The sequence below is a fragment of the Pyrgilauda ruficollis genome, unplaced genomic scaffold (assembly GCF_017590135.1).
Source record: "Pyrgilauda ruficollis isolate IOZ18807 unplaced genomic scaffold, ASM1759013v1 scaffold21, whole genome shotgun sequence".
NCBI lineage: Eukaryota > Metazoa > Chordata > Aves > Passeriformes > Passeridae > Pyrgilauda > Pyrgilauda ruficollis.
Genome location: NW_024520318.1, coordinates 3,871,602 through 3,889,893, shown reverse-complemented (window position 1 = coordinate 3,889,893; position 18,292 = coordinate 3,871,602). Strand labels below are relative to the sequence as shown.

The window sequence follows — 18,292 nt, the reverse complement described above, 5'->3', positions numbered from 1 at the left end:
GCCTGAGGGAGGCACAGGAGAGAAAACGGGGGGATTGTTCTGTAAACTGGGCTGACTTGAACTGATTCTGCCAACAGGTCCAGGAGGGATTCTGGCAGGACTTCCAACTGCAGCCAGTCACTCACCTGCAGCTGGAAGAGGATGTTTCTCTGTTGCCCAGGGCTTTTTATGCCAGCTGTGAGGCTGGAACATTGCTTTGCTGTCCCTGTGACCCCATTAGGAAAGAATTACATCCTCAGAGGAGCTGCAGAGAGCCCTGGCAAGGCTCTGAGGGCTCAGTGCCACAGTGAGAACTGCTGGGGGTTGCAGGAAGGAACATAAAAGCTAAACCTGGCAGGTGTTTTCCATTTCTACAGTTCATGTTTAGATTGTCTACATTTAGTGTTTACATGGGGCAGATGCTTCTGCCACCCCTCCTGAGTCCTGGGAAAGTGTAAGGAGAGCACCTGAGGAACTGAGACATTCTCCAGTTTTCTTTATCTACCATTGTTCCTGCAGTATGTTGCTCAGAGAGCTTCACCAGTGTTATACCAAACAGAAAAAGGCCAAAATAACTATCATCCATCTATCTGTCTGTCTGTCTATCTATCTATCTATCTATCTATCTATTTATCTATCTATCTCCTATTTTTTATATCAAACACCAGAAAAATCTGCTGTGTGATCGACAGTAGGGGAACATAAATGCTTCCCCTGATGTGCTGCCATGAACAAACTTTACTGTTTGAAAATTGCTTATCATCTCCCCACTACTGTAACTTTTCTACAGATAGAGAAATAAGTAAGTTCATAAAATGATAATTTTCACTTGTTTCTTAAATTGCTAGAGAAAGAGCTGCCTGTTTAAGGACCCCAAAACCCAGACACCTCTCTCCAAGTGGGCAGTGCTGGCACGTGGCACACACCCCTGAACAGGGAGCAAATGGCAACATTAGAGTTTTTATTTGACTATTTCCACTTGATTTGCTCAGCATGGCCTGAAGATGTTCTTTCACTTGGAGGAGGAAATGTACTTGAAATAGCTGAAAACCACTGCATTAACTTCTTAAAACCCTGTCCAGGGCTTGGCTGCCCTGTGATGCCCCAGTGCAGGCTCTGCTCTCCCCATCACGTTGTGCACACCCCACTCAGGTACAACAGGACTTCATTAGCCCTCTTAATCAGTGATAACACACAAGTGGCCAGGAGTCAATCTGTTTAGTTAATGGGTCCTTTAATTTTTTTGCTATATTAATAAAAAAGTAATCCAATTTATCTGTTTCCTTATGGAGTAACTATTCAGGATTTAAGAAGCAAATACACCATATCCATGAATTGTTTATCAATGCAACCATGATGATGTATATATTTGCACAATCTGAAAAATTGGTATTTTCATCCAAAATGCCGACGCTGGAAGGAAGGGAAGCAATTTAGGATAGGAAAAAAAATTCTCTTACCCTCATCTTCTCTGAGTGGGCTGGGAAGACAATCAAATCTACAAAGTCCTTGAGAGGAAAGAGGCTGAGTTGTAACTTCTTCCACGCTCAGTCAGCCGAGACCTCCAGTCCATCCTGCACAGAGGCAGCGGAAGGGAGAACGGCAGCGGCTCCTCCGAGGGATTCGCAATATTGACGGTCACTTCACAGCAGCTCTGAGCCACCAGCTCTGCGAGCACACCAACCCTCTCCTGCCTCTTCAGCTTAAAACTACTCCAGTTCCAGAGTACAGAGAGGTTTAACATTAAGGCATCCATACAGCTCTGGTGTTTGCTTTCATTTAATAAAGATCAATTTACTCAAATACATGGAATGTTGGCACAAAACTAAAGCTTCTGTGGAACAGCTACCAATCATACACAAATACTCCGTGAGGTCCTCTCGACTTGCATTTCTCTGATAGATACACCACAACATGGCTTCAATAATACAAACTGAATGCTGGATCAAATCTCTAAATAATAAGTAGCAGTTAAAGTAAATGGTTTGCTTTATTTGTAAATTATGTACAGAATACATTTCTTTTTAAATTATGATGGAGCAGGAGAAAGAAAACAGCCATCATTTCCAAACCATGCTGCTTCCTTCACCTGCTGGAGATGACATCTCTCTCTGCACTGGATGCACAAAACCAGTTTGGATTTCCTCAGTTGCTGGCACATAGGCTGGAGAAACAGAGAACACTGCAGCCAAATTCAGCACTACCAGCTCCTCTACTGTCAGCAAAATACTTCTGCTAAAACTAGTTTTCTCAGGAAAGTTCTCACAATCTTTTGAAAACAAAATCAAGAAAAATATCAAGAAGGCTGTGGGCTAAGAAGGGCTTTACCTAACTATCAGATGAGGATAACTAGGAATAATCTGAGATTTGGTCATTCAACTTTTACCTGGTTTACAAAAGCAAGTTTGAGAAGCTAAACTAACTGACCAGTTATGCAAGTACCAGAAAATGATGTTTTTCAGTATGTTTGAGGACAATCTGGGCAATCTATCAATCAATAAAAAACCTGTCAAATTGATAAAACTTCTGTAAATGGATATTAATGATTAACATAGTACCGAGTAATCAAGTTAATGGTTAAAAAAAATGAAGGAACTAGATATAAAACTGTTTGGTAACACGAATATTTCAGCAAACAAAGATGCTACTGTATGGTCTATGTTTTGGTGATCAGCCAACAAAGAAAATCCAACCATTTGCACATACTTAGTCCCAAACCACAGTGAGTTATGATTTTCCATGTGAAGGCCCACTTTCAGTATCTTCCTCCTCTTCCTCCTCACAATCCCCTTCATCTGTTTGCTGTTCCAGTTCCTCTTTTGTGATCATTTCAAAGTCGTTTCCATTGCCACTACTGTGCTGGGACCTGTCATCTTCGCGCCTGTCACTGTCAGTGTCTGAATGTCGCTCTCCTCCTGAGCCGTCTGTTCCCGAGTTCCTCGTGCCTTCTGTTTTTCCATCCTCCTCTTCCTTCTTCTCACTGTCTGATTTCTCCTCACTGTCACATTTTTGCTGCTTTTTGGATTCTGCTTTTTCCTCTTTCTTTAAGTCTGCTTTTGGTCCTTTGTATTCGTGTGTGTACAGGGGCCTGAAGGAGTCAATGAATCCCACATCTGCTGTAAGGTTTGGCAGGAACCAGAAGTGATGCCTTCCTCCAGTGATGAGCCAGATGATAAGGAAAAGGATGCAGCGAGCTGTGTGAAAACAAGGGAAAGTTTGCATTTTGTTATAGACACACACAGTGTACAACCATGCTGTAAGAGATGCTCACTGCTAATGCCCACCCCCAGCCAGGGACTGGGGGATGCTCAGGGGAAGCCCCTCATTCCACAATAGCTCTGTGGAGTAGTTTGTTCTTACCATGTCTCCACCCCACTAACCATGGATCTTATCTCTGATTTAGCTCTTAACCCCTCTGCCACAGAAAGCTTTAAAATCATGCTGACACCATTCTCGCCTCTTAATATGTTTCTGTGTGCAGTTCTGGATTTGTTCCGCACTTTTTTGTTTAAACACAGGCAGTAAACGAATCTGCACTACACAGGAAACACCGACAGGTGACACGAGCCTGAGCTCTCCCCCTTCCCGTGGCACAACTGTGACACCCGCTGGCCGCAGGGAAGCGCACACAGCACCCGCCCGGCTGCGGCCGAACCGCGCCCCGGGAAGCGGCACCGCCCAGCCCGAGCTCGGGGAGGAGCTGGGCTGTGCCTCGGGCCTCTGGGACCCTGCCTGCCGACACTCACCGACGGCGAGGAGCAGAATACTGGCCACAAAGCAGCCGGCGCCCACGCTGAGGTAATAAACACCGACGCGCATCTCGGCTGGCCAGAGCGGGAACAGGGTCGCGGCTATAACGGCGATCACTGAGCAGGGAGGGCAGGACAGAGGCACGAGAAGCATCATTAGTTTTTCCCGGTACATGTACAGAGGTTCCAGGCTTACTACTCATTCTAAGTAGTGCCTTAGATTCAGTAAACATCTATACTATTTTAGATTTTAAAAAATAAAATTAGCTGATTTGTCTTATTCTACACAATTACAAGTTCTAGGGTCAGAAATGTATCACTCATATTTCATATTTTTACATAACCCACATTTGCCCACTGGACAACTCACTGGTTAGCTTAAGGAAACAGAAATAAACAACTTGTGTCTACTCTGACTTACCAAGGACAAGTCCCATGGCAAAAGTTTTAAAGTGAACAGGGTCATAGATCCACACGTAGACCTACAACAGAGATGACGTGAGTTACACTCAGAACAAGCTCTCTGATAAACATCTCGTGTAGTCCCTCACCCAAACACTCACTGCCAGGCTGCAATGCTTGGTGCTGAGCAAAAGGCCTTCTGGTCAGCACCTGGGCAGGGCAAGGGGTCATGATTCCTAGGAAGGGTAACTGACAGGTGATGTAATCCTGAGGAAAATCAGACAGCAGAACTGATGTCTGAAATATCACTGAATCAAGGTTTCATGGTATCTTTCTTTATTCATTAATGTTGTTCAGCATGAAGCAAAAAAAAATGCAAAAAAATAAAAGTTCCCCAAGTCCACTAAGTGGAAACAGAAAGTCCTGTGAGCTTTGAAAAGAAAACACTGAGACTGCACACCTGGAACAAAGGAGGCAGGCCCCACGCTGGGCTCAGATCAGCGGCCCTGTACCCTCTGTCCCACAGCACTGTTATCTCTACATCTACAGCTGCAACTCTCAGAGCCAAATGTTTGTGTGAGAACTGTGGATCCATTTGAATCTGAGCTCCTCAGCCAGAAATGAAAAACTTCTTGGTAAAGTGCAGGATTTTCTGAACTAGAAAAACTCTGAGGGTTTTTTTTTCTTAGGAAACTAAAGAGTTGAATCCGAGCTTCTAACTTTGAAAAGAAGCTGCTGGTTACTAGAAACCATCTACATTGCAGATGTGCCAAAACCAACCACCAGAAGGGCACCTGGGAGGCAGTGGTGATTCTGTGTCATGCAATAAATATTTAACATTCTGCTTCCCACAGGGTGCCAAAGTTAACTGTATTCAGGTGCAGCTGCTGCCAGACAGCTGTTCTGTGAGCCCAAGCAAGCTAAGATGGTGACTGGGCAGTAAGTGTGTGATATCCAGCGTTTGTAAGTGCAAAATAATGAGGGAAAGGGAAAAACCCAGCTCTAATGCAAATACACAGGAATTGGCTCTAACAGCTACTACTTAAAAAAAAGCTTTTGTGAATTACAGTTGTTAAAAATGTCAGCTCATTAATAAACAGAGAAGTAACTGATGTTAGGACAAGCAGTAAATACTGTGGTATTGCAGATACTGGGCTGCAGCCTCATTTGGAATGGGCACTTCATGTAGAGACAACGGGGACAATCAGAACTGGGTGTGATTCCACATGAGATGGGATGAAATGGAGCAAAACAAGTGTAGGAGAACGGAGAAAGGTAAAATCAAGATACAAAGGGGAAACACATTTTCTGCACAAGTGATTTATTTACAGAATTTGCTGCCATGTATGTTTTATAACCAAAGGAACACAAGAATCCTGGGGCAGATTCCAGTACAGCCACACACAGCATCAACACAGCACAGTAAAACTTACCCCTTATCCCAAACTTGAGAAGCACAAATGTGACTCTGTACACTACAGAGCTGGTAAATAATTAAATTCTTTGTCTTCCAGAACAGCAAAGCACACAGAAGTATTTAAGGCCACAATTTCAGTCAAGTCAGGACGAGCATTCAGGAATGCCAAAGGGTTGCTGTCTGCTCAGATCACAAAGCCAGGCAGGTATTTTTTATTTCCCCTTCTGCGACTGAACCCAGTGTCCTGGAAGGCTTGTTTGGCTTAGAACAATTCTGGCATGGCAGTGGCTGTGGGATGAACTGGGCTGGAGGGACTTCAGGAGTCTTTGTCCCACCCTCCTGTCCCAGGCAGCGTCAGCTCCAGCAGCCTCTGAACCCACCTCGAGGACAAACATTTCACCTCATGGCCACCAACACCTCAACTACTGGTAAGGAACTTTTCTTTAGGATTTTTTTAAAGTTACTATCCTCTATTTACCAGTCTTTAATCTCCTTGAAGTATCTCAAAATCTGATTTCAAGATCAGCCATCACATTGCCATTAGTTTTTCTTTCAAGATGTCAAGAAGGGGTTTGTAGAAATCCAGTAAATTACAGAATTGTCTGACAATAGCATGGTGACACCCAAAGCTGAAAAGCACCTATAAATCTTACCTCATTTCCATCCAAGAAAACTTGGTCTTCATGTGGCTCAAGTTTAAATTTCCTCTTAGTTTCCTTTTTCTTGGGTGTTCCTGGGGTGTCATCCTGAGGACAAACATAAACATTTTATTGATATCTAATACATATAAAAATTATTATATAGTAAAAACACATATACAAATAATTATATATAAACTACAAAAATATAATGTTTTAATTTTTATATTTAACATTGTACATTATTTTTACTATATATTTTTATTTAACTTATAGTATCTGTTAATATATTTAATCTGGTAACTTTTCACAAACTTAAGATCATGTTCCCACGGCTTTGGGGTTTTTTTTGAAGTAAAGATACTTTATTTTCTCCTGTACCAACTGGTACCTCAAAAATCAAGGTAAATTGTAAGTAAAGAGAAATCTCATTTTAGTGTCTAAGGACTAGACTAAGACTTCAGGATTACACTGTGGCATCAAATGCCCAGCAAAGCTGGGCTGATACGAACAGGAAGTCTGTACAGGGATCAAGAACAGGAAACAACACTTGACCATCACTGACTTTGTTAGAATTATTTGCTATTTTAGTGCCATATTTACCAAACAGACATCCTGGCAGAATCAGTTTCTGCCCATTTATTCTTTGTCCTCCTCAATCTCTTTTAGGATCTTGTGCTTCCTCTTCTCTGTCTCCTGTTTGCTTCTCTTTGCTTACTTCGTTGTGAGAAATTAACTTTGTGGTTTTGGTCCTGTGTTTGATTCAAGTTCCTACCCACTGGTTTACATAATCCACTAAATATCTCTTCAATAAATAATGATTAGTTTAAAAATTAATATACATTTAATAATGTACCTCCCCTGATGACAGTGGAATGGAGGAGTTCGTTACTTTCATAATCAGCATTTTGCAGCACCTCAGGGGCTGGGTAATCTTACACTGGGCTGGGACTGCAGTGGGATTGTCCTGTTCAGAACTCTTTTGTTCACCATTTAGGTTTCTCTGGACAGCCAAACCTTTGCAGACAGACTGTAACTCTCACTAGATGTGCCATTATTTCAGTTAGGAATGTCTGAATGGGAATAACTTTGGACCACTATCCTACTAACTCTCACTGATTGAGAGCACTGAATGTAGAAGCAACACCATATTCACTCATCAAGTTTCTCCTGCAGTTTCCCAACATTTTAGAAATTCTGTTCTGCTAATAATAAATCAGTAATAAAGCCAATCAGGAGTGAAAACAAACCCAAACCACATTAAAACCTGTACAGCAGTAGCAGTTTAAACTTGGAAGCTCAAGTGCAAGGAAGCAGGATGCAGGCAGTCATGGAAGCTGTTACACAGCCAGTTACAGGCCCCACATACCAAATGTGACATTCCAAACATTCCTGTTACCAAACACTGCAAAACTGTTTGTTTCACTGGTGCAGCTGCACTGGTTTGGATGTTTGGTCACATGCACAAGTGTCATTCTATGGTAACTGATTTACACAGCCTCCCTGCCTGCTGCCACTGGAGAGAAACAGGCTTGGATTAACTCAGCCCACATTAAAAGATGACAAGGTACACAAAGGCCAACTGAAGCCTCTTTTTTCATCTAGACCAAAATAAGACCAAAAGGTAACAAAAAAAAAAAAAAAAAAAACCAGCATTTTTTAGAAATGAAAACAGGAAGATAAAGCAAATCATATTTTAGAATAATCAACTTTGAGCCAGTGCAATGTTAAAAATCTGTTGATGTATTTGTTACAGGTTTGTCTCTTCCCTTACAGTACTTACCTTCTTACACTCATCTTTTTCACCATCCTTTTTCTTTTCCTTTTCTTTCTCCTTCTTAGTTTTTTCATCTTTGCCACTTTCCTTCTTGCTCTTTTTCTCCTCTTCTTTCCCACTCTCAGTCTTTCCTTTTTCCTTTTCTTTCTTTGTATCCTTGTCAGGTTTCATTTTCATCACTTTCAATGCTCGATGAAAGAACTGTTTTTTCAGGAGTCTTAAAATTAAGTAAGTTAAAATTATTCATTTAAGTGCAGCTGTGAGAACAACATTTACACTCAATTATGTTATCAGACACCATTCTGGATTATCTCTCTAACATAATCATGACCAGCATGACTGAAAGGCAAGGTCACAATCATCTGCTCTATTTACAGCTACACACACCAGACCTACTTATCCCATGTCTTGCCTGTTGCTTTGCTTTTTTTGGTTCATCTGTTCAAAACTGGGTAAAAACTGTACTTTTCTGTGGCAGCATTTTGCAGATATAAATGAACACACAAGATGTTGGATACAGCAACCCACCAGATCCATTTAATTATCTTTCCCATTAATGCAATTCCTGCAATATTTATTTTCAAGTTCATGTCAATATATTTTATAGCAAAAATAAGGAAGTGGACATACAGCTCATCAAGATCACTGGTAATGATGCACAATGAACAGAACTGCTCTGTTGAAACTGTGGTAGCTATGCCAAGTCTTCCCTTCCTGTCAGCTACCAACAGTCCTTATTGCAAGTGCATATATTATCTATTTATGTGTGGAGATATAAAGATATAAATATATGGCAAGCAGGGCAGCAGGATGTAGTATTTGGTACTCTTAAGGTTGTCACCAACTAGAAACATTCTTGAAAGGAGCACAGCTGAATGAATTCCCAACAGGAAGAGCAGTAGAGAATCCTGCTCCTCAGACAGCAGGGACAGAGATTTAAGAGCTCTGACCCTACTGACTTCAAATATTGGCAAAATTCAGGAAACTCCTTTGGTTCACCTTGCTGCCCCATGCAGTGCAGTGAAAGCCTGAGAGAGTTCTGGGAACAAAAACAATGAAACTACATCATTTCCACTCTCAAACACAGCAATATAAATCATTACAATCATTATTTTTGCATACATGCTGAAGTTTTAGGATGCACAAAGCCCAAGTTACATTGGTTCCTAAATAACTGTGACAGCTGGACAACCACAGCCATTAATGACACTGAAGTAGCCTGGGTCATACCTGTTGCAGTAATCAACTACAGACTCTCGGGTTGTAAAGAGAGCCTCCTCTCCTTTCTTTGCCTTTGCCCATTTAGAATCCAGGAGGCAATCCACAGCTTTTGAAGCTAGAAAAAAAAAATTAAAAATGCATTCAAATTAACATTATTTTTAACATTTAGTCTACATTCCTTGAATCACAATGACCAGTTTGTTCTGGTGATGTTCTGCATCCTTTCAATCTTTCAAGTCAGATTAGTCACTACTCTGAAATATATTCCTCTTGACATCACACACCTTTAAACCACAGAGTGAAAAGTTTATTGCATTTACTCCAGGCTAGTGAAATTAATTTTATGGCTTCTTAATACCTAGATAAGTTTTCAAAACCAAACTGTAGGATCAGTACTTATTAGATAAAATACTATTAATAAAAATAAAACAGCCTCTCCCACCCTCCAAGTGCAATGTTAGAAAAAATCTGAATTCTCTGGTTAAAAGCAAACTTACCAATAAAATAATCAACTCGGTGGCCCATCATGTTGGTGGATTTTGTTGGACAGTTGAAGCGCAAGTATTTAGCAACAGCCTTCTCCTCCTTGAACGGCTCACCAACTTCCTACAGTGGGAAAAGTCAAAAGTTATTAATACAGTTTTAAACACATAAGAAAATCATCCTTTTGGGCTGAAAAAAATCAGATGTTGTAAAGTCTTCATTATTTCATGGCAATATATATATAACAAATAAAATATAAAGGAAGTGAAAATAGGTCAAGTAATTTTTCCTGAGAACTTTCTGTCTACAGGAAGCAAAAAAGCAGCAAATCTCAAGTTAGATGAACTGAAGGTAAGGAGGACAAACTCCTTTAGCAGATCTGTAGAAAGAGGAAACTAAAGGAAAGCCTAAGAGGAACGCAGCACATGGGAAGCTGCTTAAGGTACACAGCTGGGATGGAAACAGTTGTGAAGCTGGGAACAAATAAAAAGCAGAGTGAGGAATGAGTGTGTATGAAATGACAGCAATGTAGGCACTCAAAACACAGAGCAGCTCAGATTTCATGTGAGAAGGAGAAAACTAAGTTGAAAAGAAGCTGAAAGATTTGACTAGAAAATTTATTTGCCCACTGCACAACTACGGAATGAGGCTTTAGAGTACCCTTGAAGAGATTATTCCAATCTACAGAGTAGAACATCAGGATGAAAGAACAGCAGGATGAAACCTGAACATCAAAACCAATGTTTTATGAGAAGTCTGCACACATTCACAAATCTGTGATTTTACCACCTTGCAGAGAGGTAACAGGACTCTGAGATGTAAAAAGCAGAAGGATTGGGCATTTTCAGTTGTGTAAAATTAAGATCTGATACTTGCAAGCAGGAAATGGAAGAACTTTCTAATGTTCCTGCTTCACAAAAATATAGCTGAAAGAAACCATAGGTTGAGATATTAAACTGACTTACACTAACCTCCTCAAAATTATTTTCTGTAAATTCTTTTAATCCATAAGGTTTAATTCTCCAACCCCCCAGCTACTTGTGGATCAGTAACACAGAAACACAGGACAGTTTTCCACACTGCAGTGCCTTTTCTGTACCTGTTCTTCTTGTGTTGCCTGAAGAAATAGATTATATCAACCACAAATCAGATTGGTCATTTACAGGAATAAAAGTTTCAGAGTCTATTTAAAGACCTAAGTTTCCTAAAGTCAATAAACATATACAACCTCCACTACTGCTTTTAACATGTATAATCATAGTATCACAAGCAGCATGTTAAATGGAAATGCAAGGTGAAATAGATGTGTTTACACCAGAATCAAAGCTTCAGACGGTAAGAGTTGTTAATTTTCAACAGCTAACTTTCAAAACCAACTGGTTAATGAGTATCCTTCCACAGGAGATTGTTGCTTTTCCTGTCTGAGGAGAATTTTGAAGAGAATAATACAGACACAAGGTATCCAAATGATCAAAAGGCTCCATAGTCCTTAGTTCTGAGACTTTTTAAAAAAGTCTAAATCCTCCATATGAAAGCAGAAATATGCTCACTCACCAGGTAGTTTCAAAAACATGCCCAAATTAGGCCAGATAACCCTAACAGTCCTCAAATGGATATTACCTCCTGCTGCATGTTCAATCCTTTTTTTTATTTTTAAATTTTAAAAATCTGTATGGAACATCAGATAAGAAAACTATTCCCTGACAGTGCATGCATGCCCATAATTTATGTTCTGTGATTTCAGGTCCTCTTACATGGTACAGTTATACCAGTAACTGTAAATCAAACCAAGCCACCAAACTCGGTACCAAAGTAATTGAACAGCAACAAAAGGGGCTCCAATGCACTGAAATAAAACAAGTGACTGTGTCCCATCATTGCCAATGGGATAAGGCACCTGGAGACTGGGAACTGCAGGCAGCAACTGTGTGTGAAATGCTGCTTTTCTACTAATTCCTGTCAGCAAAGAAATTTGGAACAATTCACAGGGCAAATGTTCTTCACAGGATGGGCAGTAAAACAGAGAAACTGCAGATATTCTCATCAGTGTTAATTCCTCTGCTAAGGTGGTTTTTCTCCTTCTTCCTAAAATATTTATGATTCTGCTGGGTCATGTGATGCACTACACAGGCAGGGGCTGGCACCAGGAGATTTTTTTTATTGCTCCTTTCTCCCTATTGCTTTGTCTGTGAGGGATAGTTTCATAACAGCCCAAACAAAAAAAAAGCTTCCCAGTGAGAGAGACTGCCACGGTTTAACTGAGCTCATTCTGAGAAAGTGTCCCCTGCAATTTAATCCCCATTTTTCATCCTATTTTCATCCCTTTGTTTGCAGAGCCAGACTTCTGATAAAATGCGAAAATAAATGACTGTCAGAAAATAATATATTCCATCAATAAATGAAATCAACCAAAGCAATGGTGAGTTCATTACCCTAGACACAACTTAAAAAAGTTGCAGTTCAACCAAACTGCAACTGCAGTTGCAGTTCAGTTTTAAAAGTAGCCCACGTTGTCACTAGACAGCATGTAAAATTTAGAGATTTACAATCCCTGGTGACTTACAAACTCTGGCCATTAAAAATAAAATCAAACCAAATTTCTTATTTGTCTAGACAGAACTCCACCTACTGACAGGAACAGCAGTGCTCAGCCTAGTGACTTGCTAGAAATGCAAAGATATTTTAATTTTTTAGGAATAATTCTCAATCACAATTCTGCCCTATACGAATTCATAAAAGGACAATCAAACCCAGGGACCTTCCAGACTCACTGAAGTGAAGGGAAAGTCCTAATCTAACTTACCATTATCTCCCAAATCAAAGTACAGCACAGTCCCTGCTGGACTTCAATGCATGGATGCAGCTCCCAGTTAATTCAACCCCCAGCTGGGCCTGCAGCACCAGAGAGGCCCAAACACATCAAAATAACATCTGAACTGAGCCACTGAATTCTCCCCCTCAGCTCTACCCAAGCATGACTTATTCAGGTTTTCCTACTCCTGGAACACTCAGTGGATGACAAAAGGGCAGAGCACATTTCTGGTTTGAAAACTGCTCTCATTTTATTCCCTCTTTGCGTCACAGTTGCAAGAAGATAGGTATGAGCCAAGACAGGCCAATTTCCTTCCACAACCTGGTAACATAAAGAGGGTTCTGGAAAATCAGAAGAGTAAATGATGAGTGTCACTAGCAAGACAAGTTATTCCATGTGCAGCCAAATGCATTACAAGGATTTATGTCCCTCTGTTTCAAAAGGGTCATCAAAATTCTTTTATTTCAATGAAACAATATCTAGTTGATTTCTTGTCTCTTAGGTTTTCAGAACACAATCCCTCAAAGCAGACTGCTGAAGCCTAATAGTTGATACAGTTTTTAGATAAGGAAAAGAAGAAATTCAAGCATATTTATCATGTGGTGCCTGCTTTTCAAGCTGAGAGGCTACATCAAAAATGACACTGTGTCAGCCCAGGTTCCATTCCACACACCTCATTATAAAGACTCTACAACTGCACCAGCCTACTCTTCTCTGAAAGTGCTGAGCACATCACAGCTTGGGCTGAACTGCAGGATTATCTTTTTCCCTTCCCTGTTGACTGTGAGGATCTCAGAGTGGGTGCTCCGTGGCAGGGTACTGGGTGCTGCTGAGTTATTTGTACTTTGCCTAAAATAAACTAAAGTGCCACAGACAAAGGAAAAGCACAGAAATTGGCATGACTGGAGTAGGCAGGGGGAAACAAACACACCAGGGTGTGAGGACTTGCTCTTAGGACATCCCAGTTTTCTTCAGTGACTAACAAACACAAACTTGCCCCTGCACTGATGACCAGTACAAGGACTGCCCCAGGTCTCTTAAAAGAAACTGTGGCAGAGCCATGTGGAGAAACCAGTTCTTCTGGATTACCGTGGCCATGTGCTGGCCACAAAACATTAACTTTTCTTTAGAGAAAAAGATTAGCAGATGTTTTATAGTCCAGTACATATCCTATGGAAACAGAAGTATCTGTTTTCTTCCCTCTTGTTTTTTAACCTGCTAAGTTTTTTGAGCAAAACATACAGAACTCTGTAAAGGTACAGAGTTCTAAAACAGATCCAAGGAGCAATGTGCAGTATTTTGAACAGTGTTTTGAGGCCAAAACACACCAGCTTCAGTCCCCTTCCAACCCCAGGCCAGCCGCTCTGACTTTTTCCCTTCCCACCTCCAAAAACCTAACTCAAGATTTCCAAAAGACTGATTCTTGTTTTAATGACAACTCAGGCTGCTACTTTTCATTCCCATTTTTCAACTTTTTTTTGCCCCCTTGATCTTTGTTTCTTCCTCCTCTATCAGCTGATACCACTCAGCTTTCAAAGACGTAATTTAACCAGTCTCCTTTGTTATCATCCCACTCATCTTTACTAGAATTTATGAAGAAAATAAAGCCAAATGGCCAAGCTGGAGTAAAATATGTGTTACTGGAAAAGCATTGCATTGTCCTTTCTGCAGATCCTTTTCAGAGTCATTCACACAAAACTGCAGCACAGGAGCAGCAGTGCAGCTCTGCAGCTGGGCATCTTCCTTCCAGAAGAACCCAAATCATAACAGGACCCAGCTGTAGGCTACAAGAGTTAATGATTAGTAGATGTCCTTCATCAGGAGAATCTCAGCACTTGAATCAAAGAAAAAAAGTCAACAAGGAAAGTACCTTTCATTAATGTCACTGATGCCACCTCAGCCAGCAATTTGCAGTGAGACACTGACCCCCAACCTGCCCAGGAGCTGTTTTCTCTCTTTTCAGGAGCAGTATTTATGTGCATTAACATTTCTGGAGTGCAGGACATAGCAACAAGGTGCGACGCCAGGCGCTGTTAATCCCAACGCAAAGATCAGCCCAAAACCTGACACGGGCAGACTAAAACTGTGCACGTGGAATGCAGCCAAGGCAATGAAAACTTAATGCCTATTTAACAGTCAAACTGCAGAGCTGCCAGCACAGTGCCACGTGTTACCCGGCCCAAAGGAAACAACATTCACTTAACTTTGTGGTTAAGTGAATATTTCAGGACACATATGGAAAAAAATACAGTTACAAGACATGAAGTAGCTTTGATCAGGTTGCTGGAGTAACAGGCATTCAAAGGCATCTCCCATCTTTTGAGATGTATTTTGTCTAAAATAAAAATATTAAACTAGCCATTAGACAACATATGTTGTTTTTCTGCCAGTAAGTCCTTTATACACAGCAAGCATTCTTGATTTCAGACATTTGAATCATGTGGGAGCCACTGGGTAAGCAATCTGCATCCTACAGACCAGCCTCCCTTCACTACTGCATGTCTGAATTAATCTGTGTTGATTACAGTTCAATTACCATCAGGAATGACACTTGCAGAAATTTACCTCCGAAATGTCTTTGTTCAAACTTCTGAAGTTACAATTTTTGCAACTTTTGTAACTTTGAGAGGAACAGTCTAAGCTATGCAACACACATTGGGCAATGTGTCCTTTGATGAAAGTGCATTCCATAAAACACATCCTTCCTGTGACTGCTTCCGATGGGAAACGTGGAGCAGGCTAGACAGAACTTTGAACTATTTTTGAGCCTTTTTCATGTCTGCTATCTGACATAACTACCATGATTCTAATCTTGATGGCAAGCATAAAGTCCTACAAAAATTCATTCCCTATCCAGGTTGTGCACCCATGGTTTTTCTAATTGAACTCCATTACATCAGCCTCATCCACATCAAAAACACCAACTTTTCCCAAGAACCTCACTCCTGTCAAAAAATCCAGGGTATTCAGATGTCAGGCTTGCGTGCAGTACAATAAATAATCTCTTCAGGGGGCAACATCACCTTCAATTAAGTACAAACTGCTAAAACACCTGAAGCACCTACGAATAAAAATCCCACACTTGATTTTAAAAGAAGACACTTGCACCATGAGCCTGAAAAACGTGATAATCATACTGCAAATATGCCAAAAGTTCAAAAAGCTTAAGAAAAATGAAATCCAAAACCCACTACCAAGAAAAATATGAATTGTTTTATTCACTGACCAATTAAGAACACCCCCCTGGGTGTTCTTAAAGTATTCTTTGTCCACTGTCCTGTCTTCCCATTGTTGTTGACCTACACTAGGAACCTGTGACAATACACATTTATTTGCATAATTATATCACAAATTTAGGCCACGACCTTAAGTTTTAAAACCCAGACATTGATTTAATTACTAACAATCTGGGAAATACTTTTACTGCTAACAGGCTGGAAATTAAATATGTGCTTAACTGCCTGCAAGACCACAGCCTTGGGTGTTATACAAACATTAAATTATGTTTAAGTTTGGTTTGATGGGTGCTTTATTGAGCTGTTGTCATCCTTGGAAAGGGACAGCCTATAAAAATCTTAAAGGGAAAATAATTCTGTGATGTTTTGCAATAATTCATTGAATGCTGTGATGGATAGGGCTCGTTCAACAAGATTTTTTGATTAACGATTCCTTGCATTTCTCCCCCTGTCTCACTAATTGGAATTAAAGGGAAAAAAGAAACCTTTACAGGTACAGGCAGATCTCCATCTTCCTGGGGGAAGGGAAAGTGGGCTGGAGAAGGGAAGGCTGAGAAAGGAGAGAGGGCAGCCAAGCAGAAGGGTGACATATGAAGCTTGCATTGTTAAATGGCTCTGTGATCTCTCCCGTGAATATTATCTGCTCTTACAGCAGAGCAATAAACCCCAAACAAACACTGTTTAGGCCGAGTGTTGATAACACATAACAGTAACGAGTGTTATGGTCACTGACACTGTAAGTACGCCCAAAACATGCATTAAAAACTCTGAAAACTCCCTGTAAAAATTACACCTCGACGTACCAGGCTCCCAGGTTAGTGAAAACACCAAAGCAGCCCTCAGTTTGCCTCTCAGTGCCACCACACAATTATCACTACATTTTAACACGATCTCAAAGCTGATTAGGTCTATTTATAGGCGTGCCTGTTTGTTTATGTTTTCCAGACACAAATTTCCCTTCCTTCCCGCATCATTTCCCGCTTGGGGCACGTTTGCTTTTAGGATGCTTTTACCATCTGTCCCACGTCTTCTGCTTACGGTCCCCGGGCCGGACACGCTGGGTGAAGGTGCAGCTCCCGGGTGTTTTGGTGTTACCCGCACTAAGCTATTGTTCGACACTGATAACGGGGCAGATTCTGAGTAAAACACGGCGATTAAAAATTGGGAACAGCTCCAAATGTCATTTTTTTGGTCACGGAGAGACGAAGAACTTCTGAGGGCGCAGAGCCCATGGGGATGAAGCGGGGGCGCCTCGGATGTGCCGGGGGGCCCCGCTGGCCGCCCCTCAGCCCCGAAACGCTCCTACTTGAGCTCCACCATTCTGTTTTCACAGCCTTTACCAATCTGCTAGAAAATTCTGAGGAGAACCTGCCAGCCCGGGCTCCGGCCCCGGCCTGAGGGGCTCCCGGTGCCCCGAGACTGGGGCTCTCTCACCGCGGGCCGCCCGCAGCCGCCACCTCGTAACAGCGTCGGGCGGGAAGGCCGCGGGGAAAGCCGCTCTAAGCACGGAGAGGGGGAGCCACAGGGCGGGGAGGGAGAGAAAGAGAAGAGAGGGAGTCTCGGGTACCTGGACGCGCTTCCTGTGCCGCCGCCGCTCCGCCATGTTGTCCCCGTCCGCTCCGCCGGTGACGCGCGCGGGGGGGGCGGCGGCCTCGCGAGAGGCGGCGGGAGCGAGCGGAGGGGCGGGAAGGGGGCGCGGCCGCAGCGCCTCCACCCATCGCCGCCCCCCGCCCCTCAGCGACCCGCCTCGGTCCGTCACCGACCCATCTTGGTTCCCCCCTGCTCCCGCAACGCTTCATGGTGCCCCGGTCCCTCATAGTGCCCCCTCCGCCCCTCAGCGACCCGCCTCGGTCCGTCACCGACCCATCTTGGTTCCCCCCTGCTCCCGCAACGCTTCATGGTGCCCCGGTCCCTCATAGTGCCCCCTCCGCCCCTCAGCGACCCGCCTCGGTCCGTCACCGACCCATCTTGGTTCCCCTCTGTTTCCGCAACTTTTCATCGCGCCCCGCTCCCTCAGCGCCTCGGTCCATCACCCTGACTCGGTCCCTCAGTCCTCTCCATCCCGCCTCGGTCCCTCATTCTCTTCATGCCGCCTCGGCGCCTCCCCCAGACCTAATCCCACCTCTACCCCCCACCATCTCCCTCAGCCCGCCCCAGCCCCTCAGCCCTCACCACCTTGCCTCGGTTCCTCAGCCCCTCACCGACCCCCCACCTCGGCGCCCTCCCTTAACAGAATCATAGGATTGTTCGAGCCGGGAGGGACTCTGGAGATCATCAGTCCGACTGCCCTGCCAAGGCACGGTCACCCAGAGCAGGTGACACAGGAACGCGTCCAGGTGAGTTTGGAATGTCTCTGCAGAGGGAGACTCCACAAATTGCCTGGACAGCCTGCTCGAGTGCTCTGCCACCTTCAATGTGAAGAAATTAATCCTCGTGTTGAGGTGGAACTTCTTGTATTTTGCTTTATGGCCATTGCTCCTTGTCTTGTCACAGGGCACCATGGAGAGCCCCTCAGCCCCTCTCCCCCCTCAGCCCTTGACCTTGCTCCAGCTCTGGCTGTAAAAATCTGTTCAAGTTT

At 42.7% G+C, this 18,292-nt stretch overlaps 1 protein-coding gene across 1 annotated transcript; it reads right to left on the bottom strand.

Moving 5' to 3' along the window:
* Positions 1-1,196: 1,196 nt before the first annotated feature.
* SEC62 (SEC62 homolog, preprotein translocation factor) lies at positions 1,197-17,360 on the bottom strand. Its single transcript, XM_041467834.1, has 8 exons — positions 17,282-17,360; positions 9,681-9,789; positions 9,193-9,298; positions 7,969-8,179; positions 6,201-6,293; positions 4,150-4,210; positions 3,726-3,845; positions 1,197-3,173 (listed from the first exon to the last, which is right to left on the bottom strand). The coding sequence occupies exons 1-8, from the start codon at positions 17,315-17,317 to the stop codon at positions 2,707-2,709; spliced, it is 1,203 nt and encodes a 400-aa protein (XP_041323768.1). The 5' UTR covers positions 17,318-17,360; the 3' UTR covers positions 1,197-2,706.
* Between the last annotated feature and the right edge of the window lie 932 nt (positions 17,361-18,292).

What these genes read in the sequence shown, in the direction of transcription:
- SEC62 (XM_041467834.1), bottom strand. Translation starts at nt 17,317, where the DNA reads ATGGCGGAGCGGCGGCGGCACAGGAAGCGCGTCCAG. An exon ending in AAAAAGATGAGTGTAAGAAG is followed by an intron (nt 6,294 to 7,968) that starts GTAAGTACTGTA and finishes GTTTGTCCTCAG; the next exon opens with GATGACACCCCAGGAACACC. An exon ending in TGCCATGGGACTTGTCCTTG is followed by an intron (nt 3,846 to 4,149) that starts GTAAGTCAGAGT and finishes CTCCCTGCTCAG; the next exon opens with TGATCGCCGTTATAGCCGCG.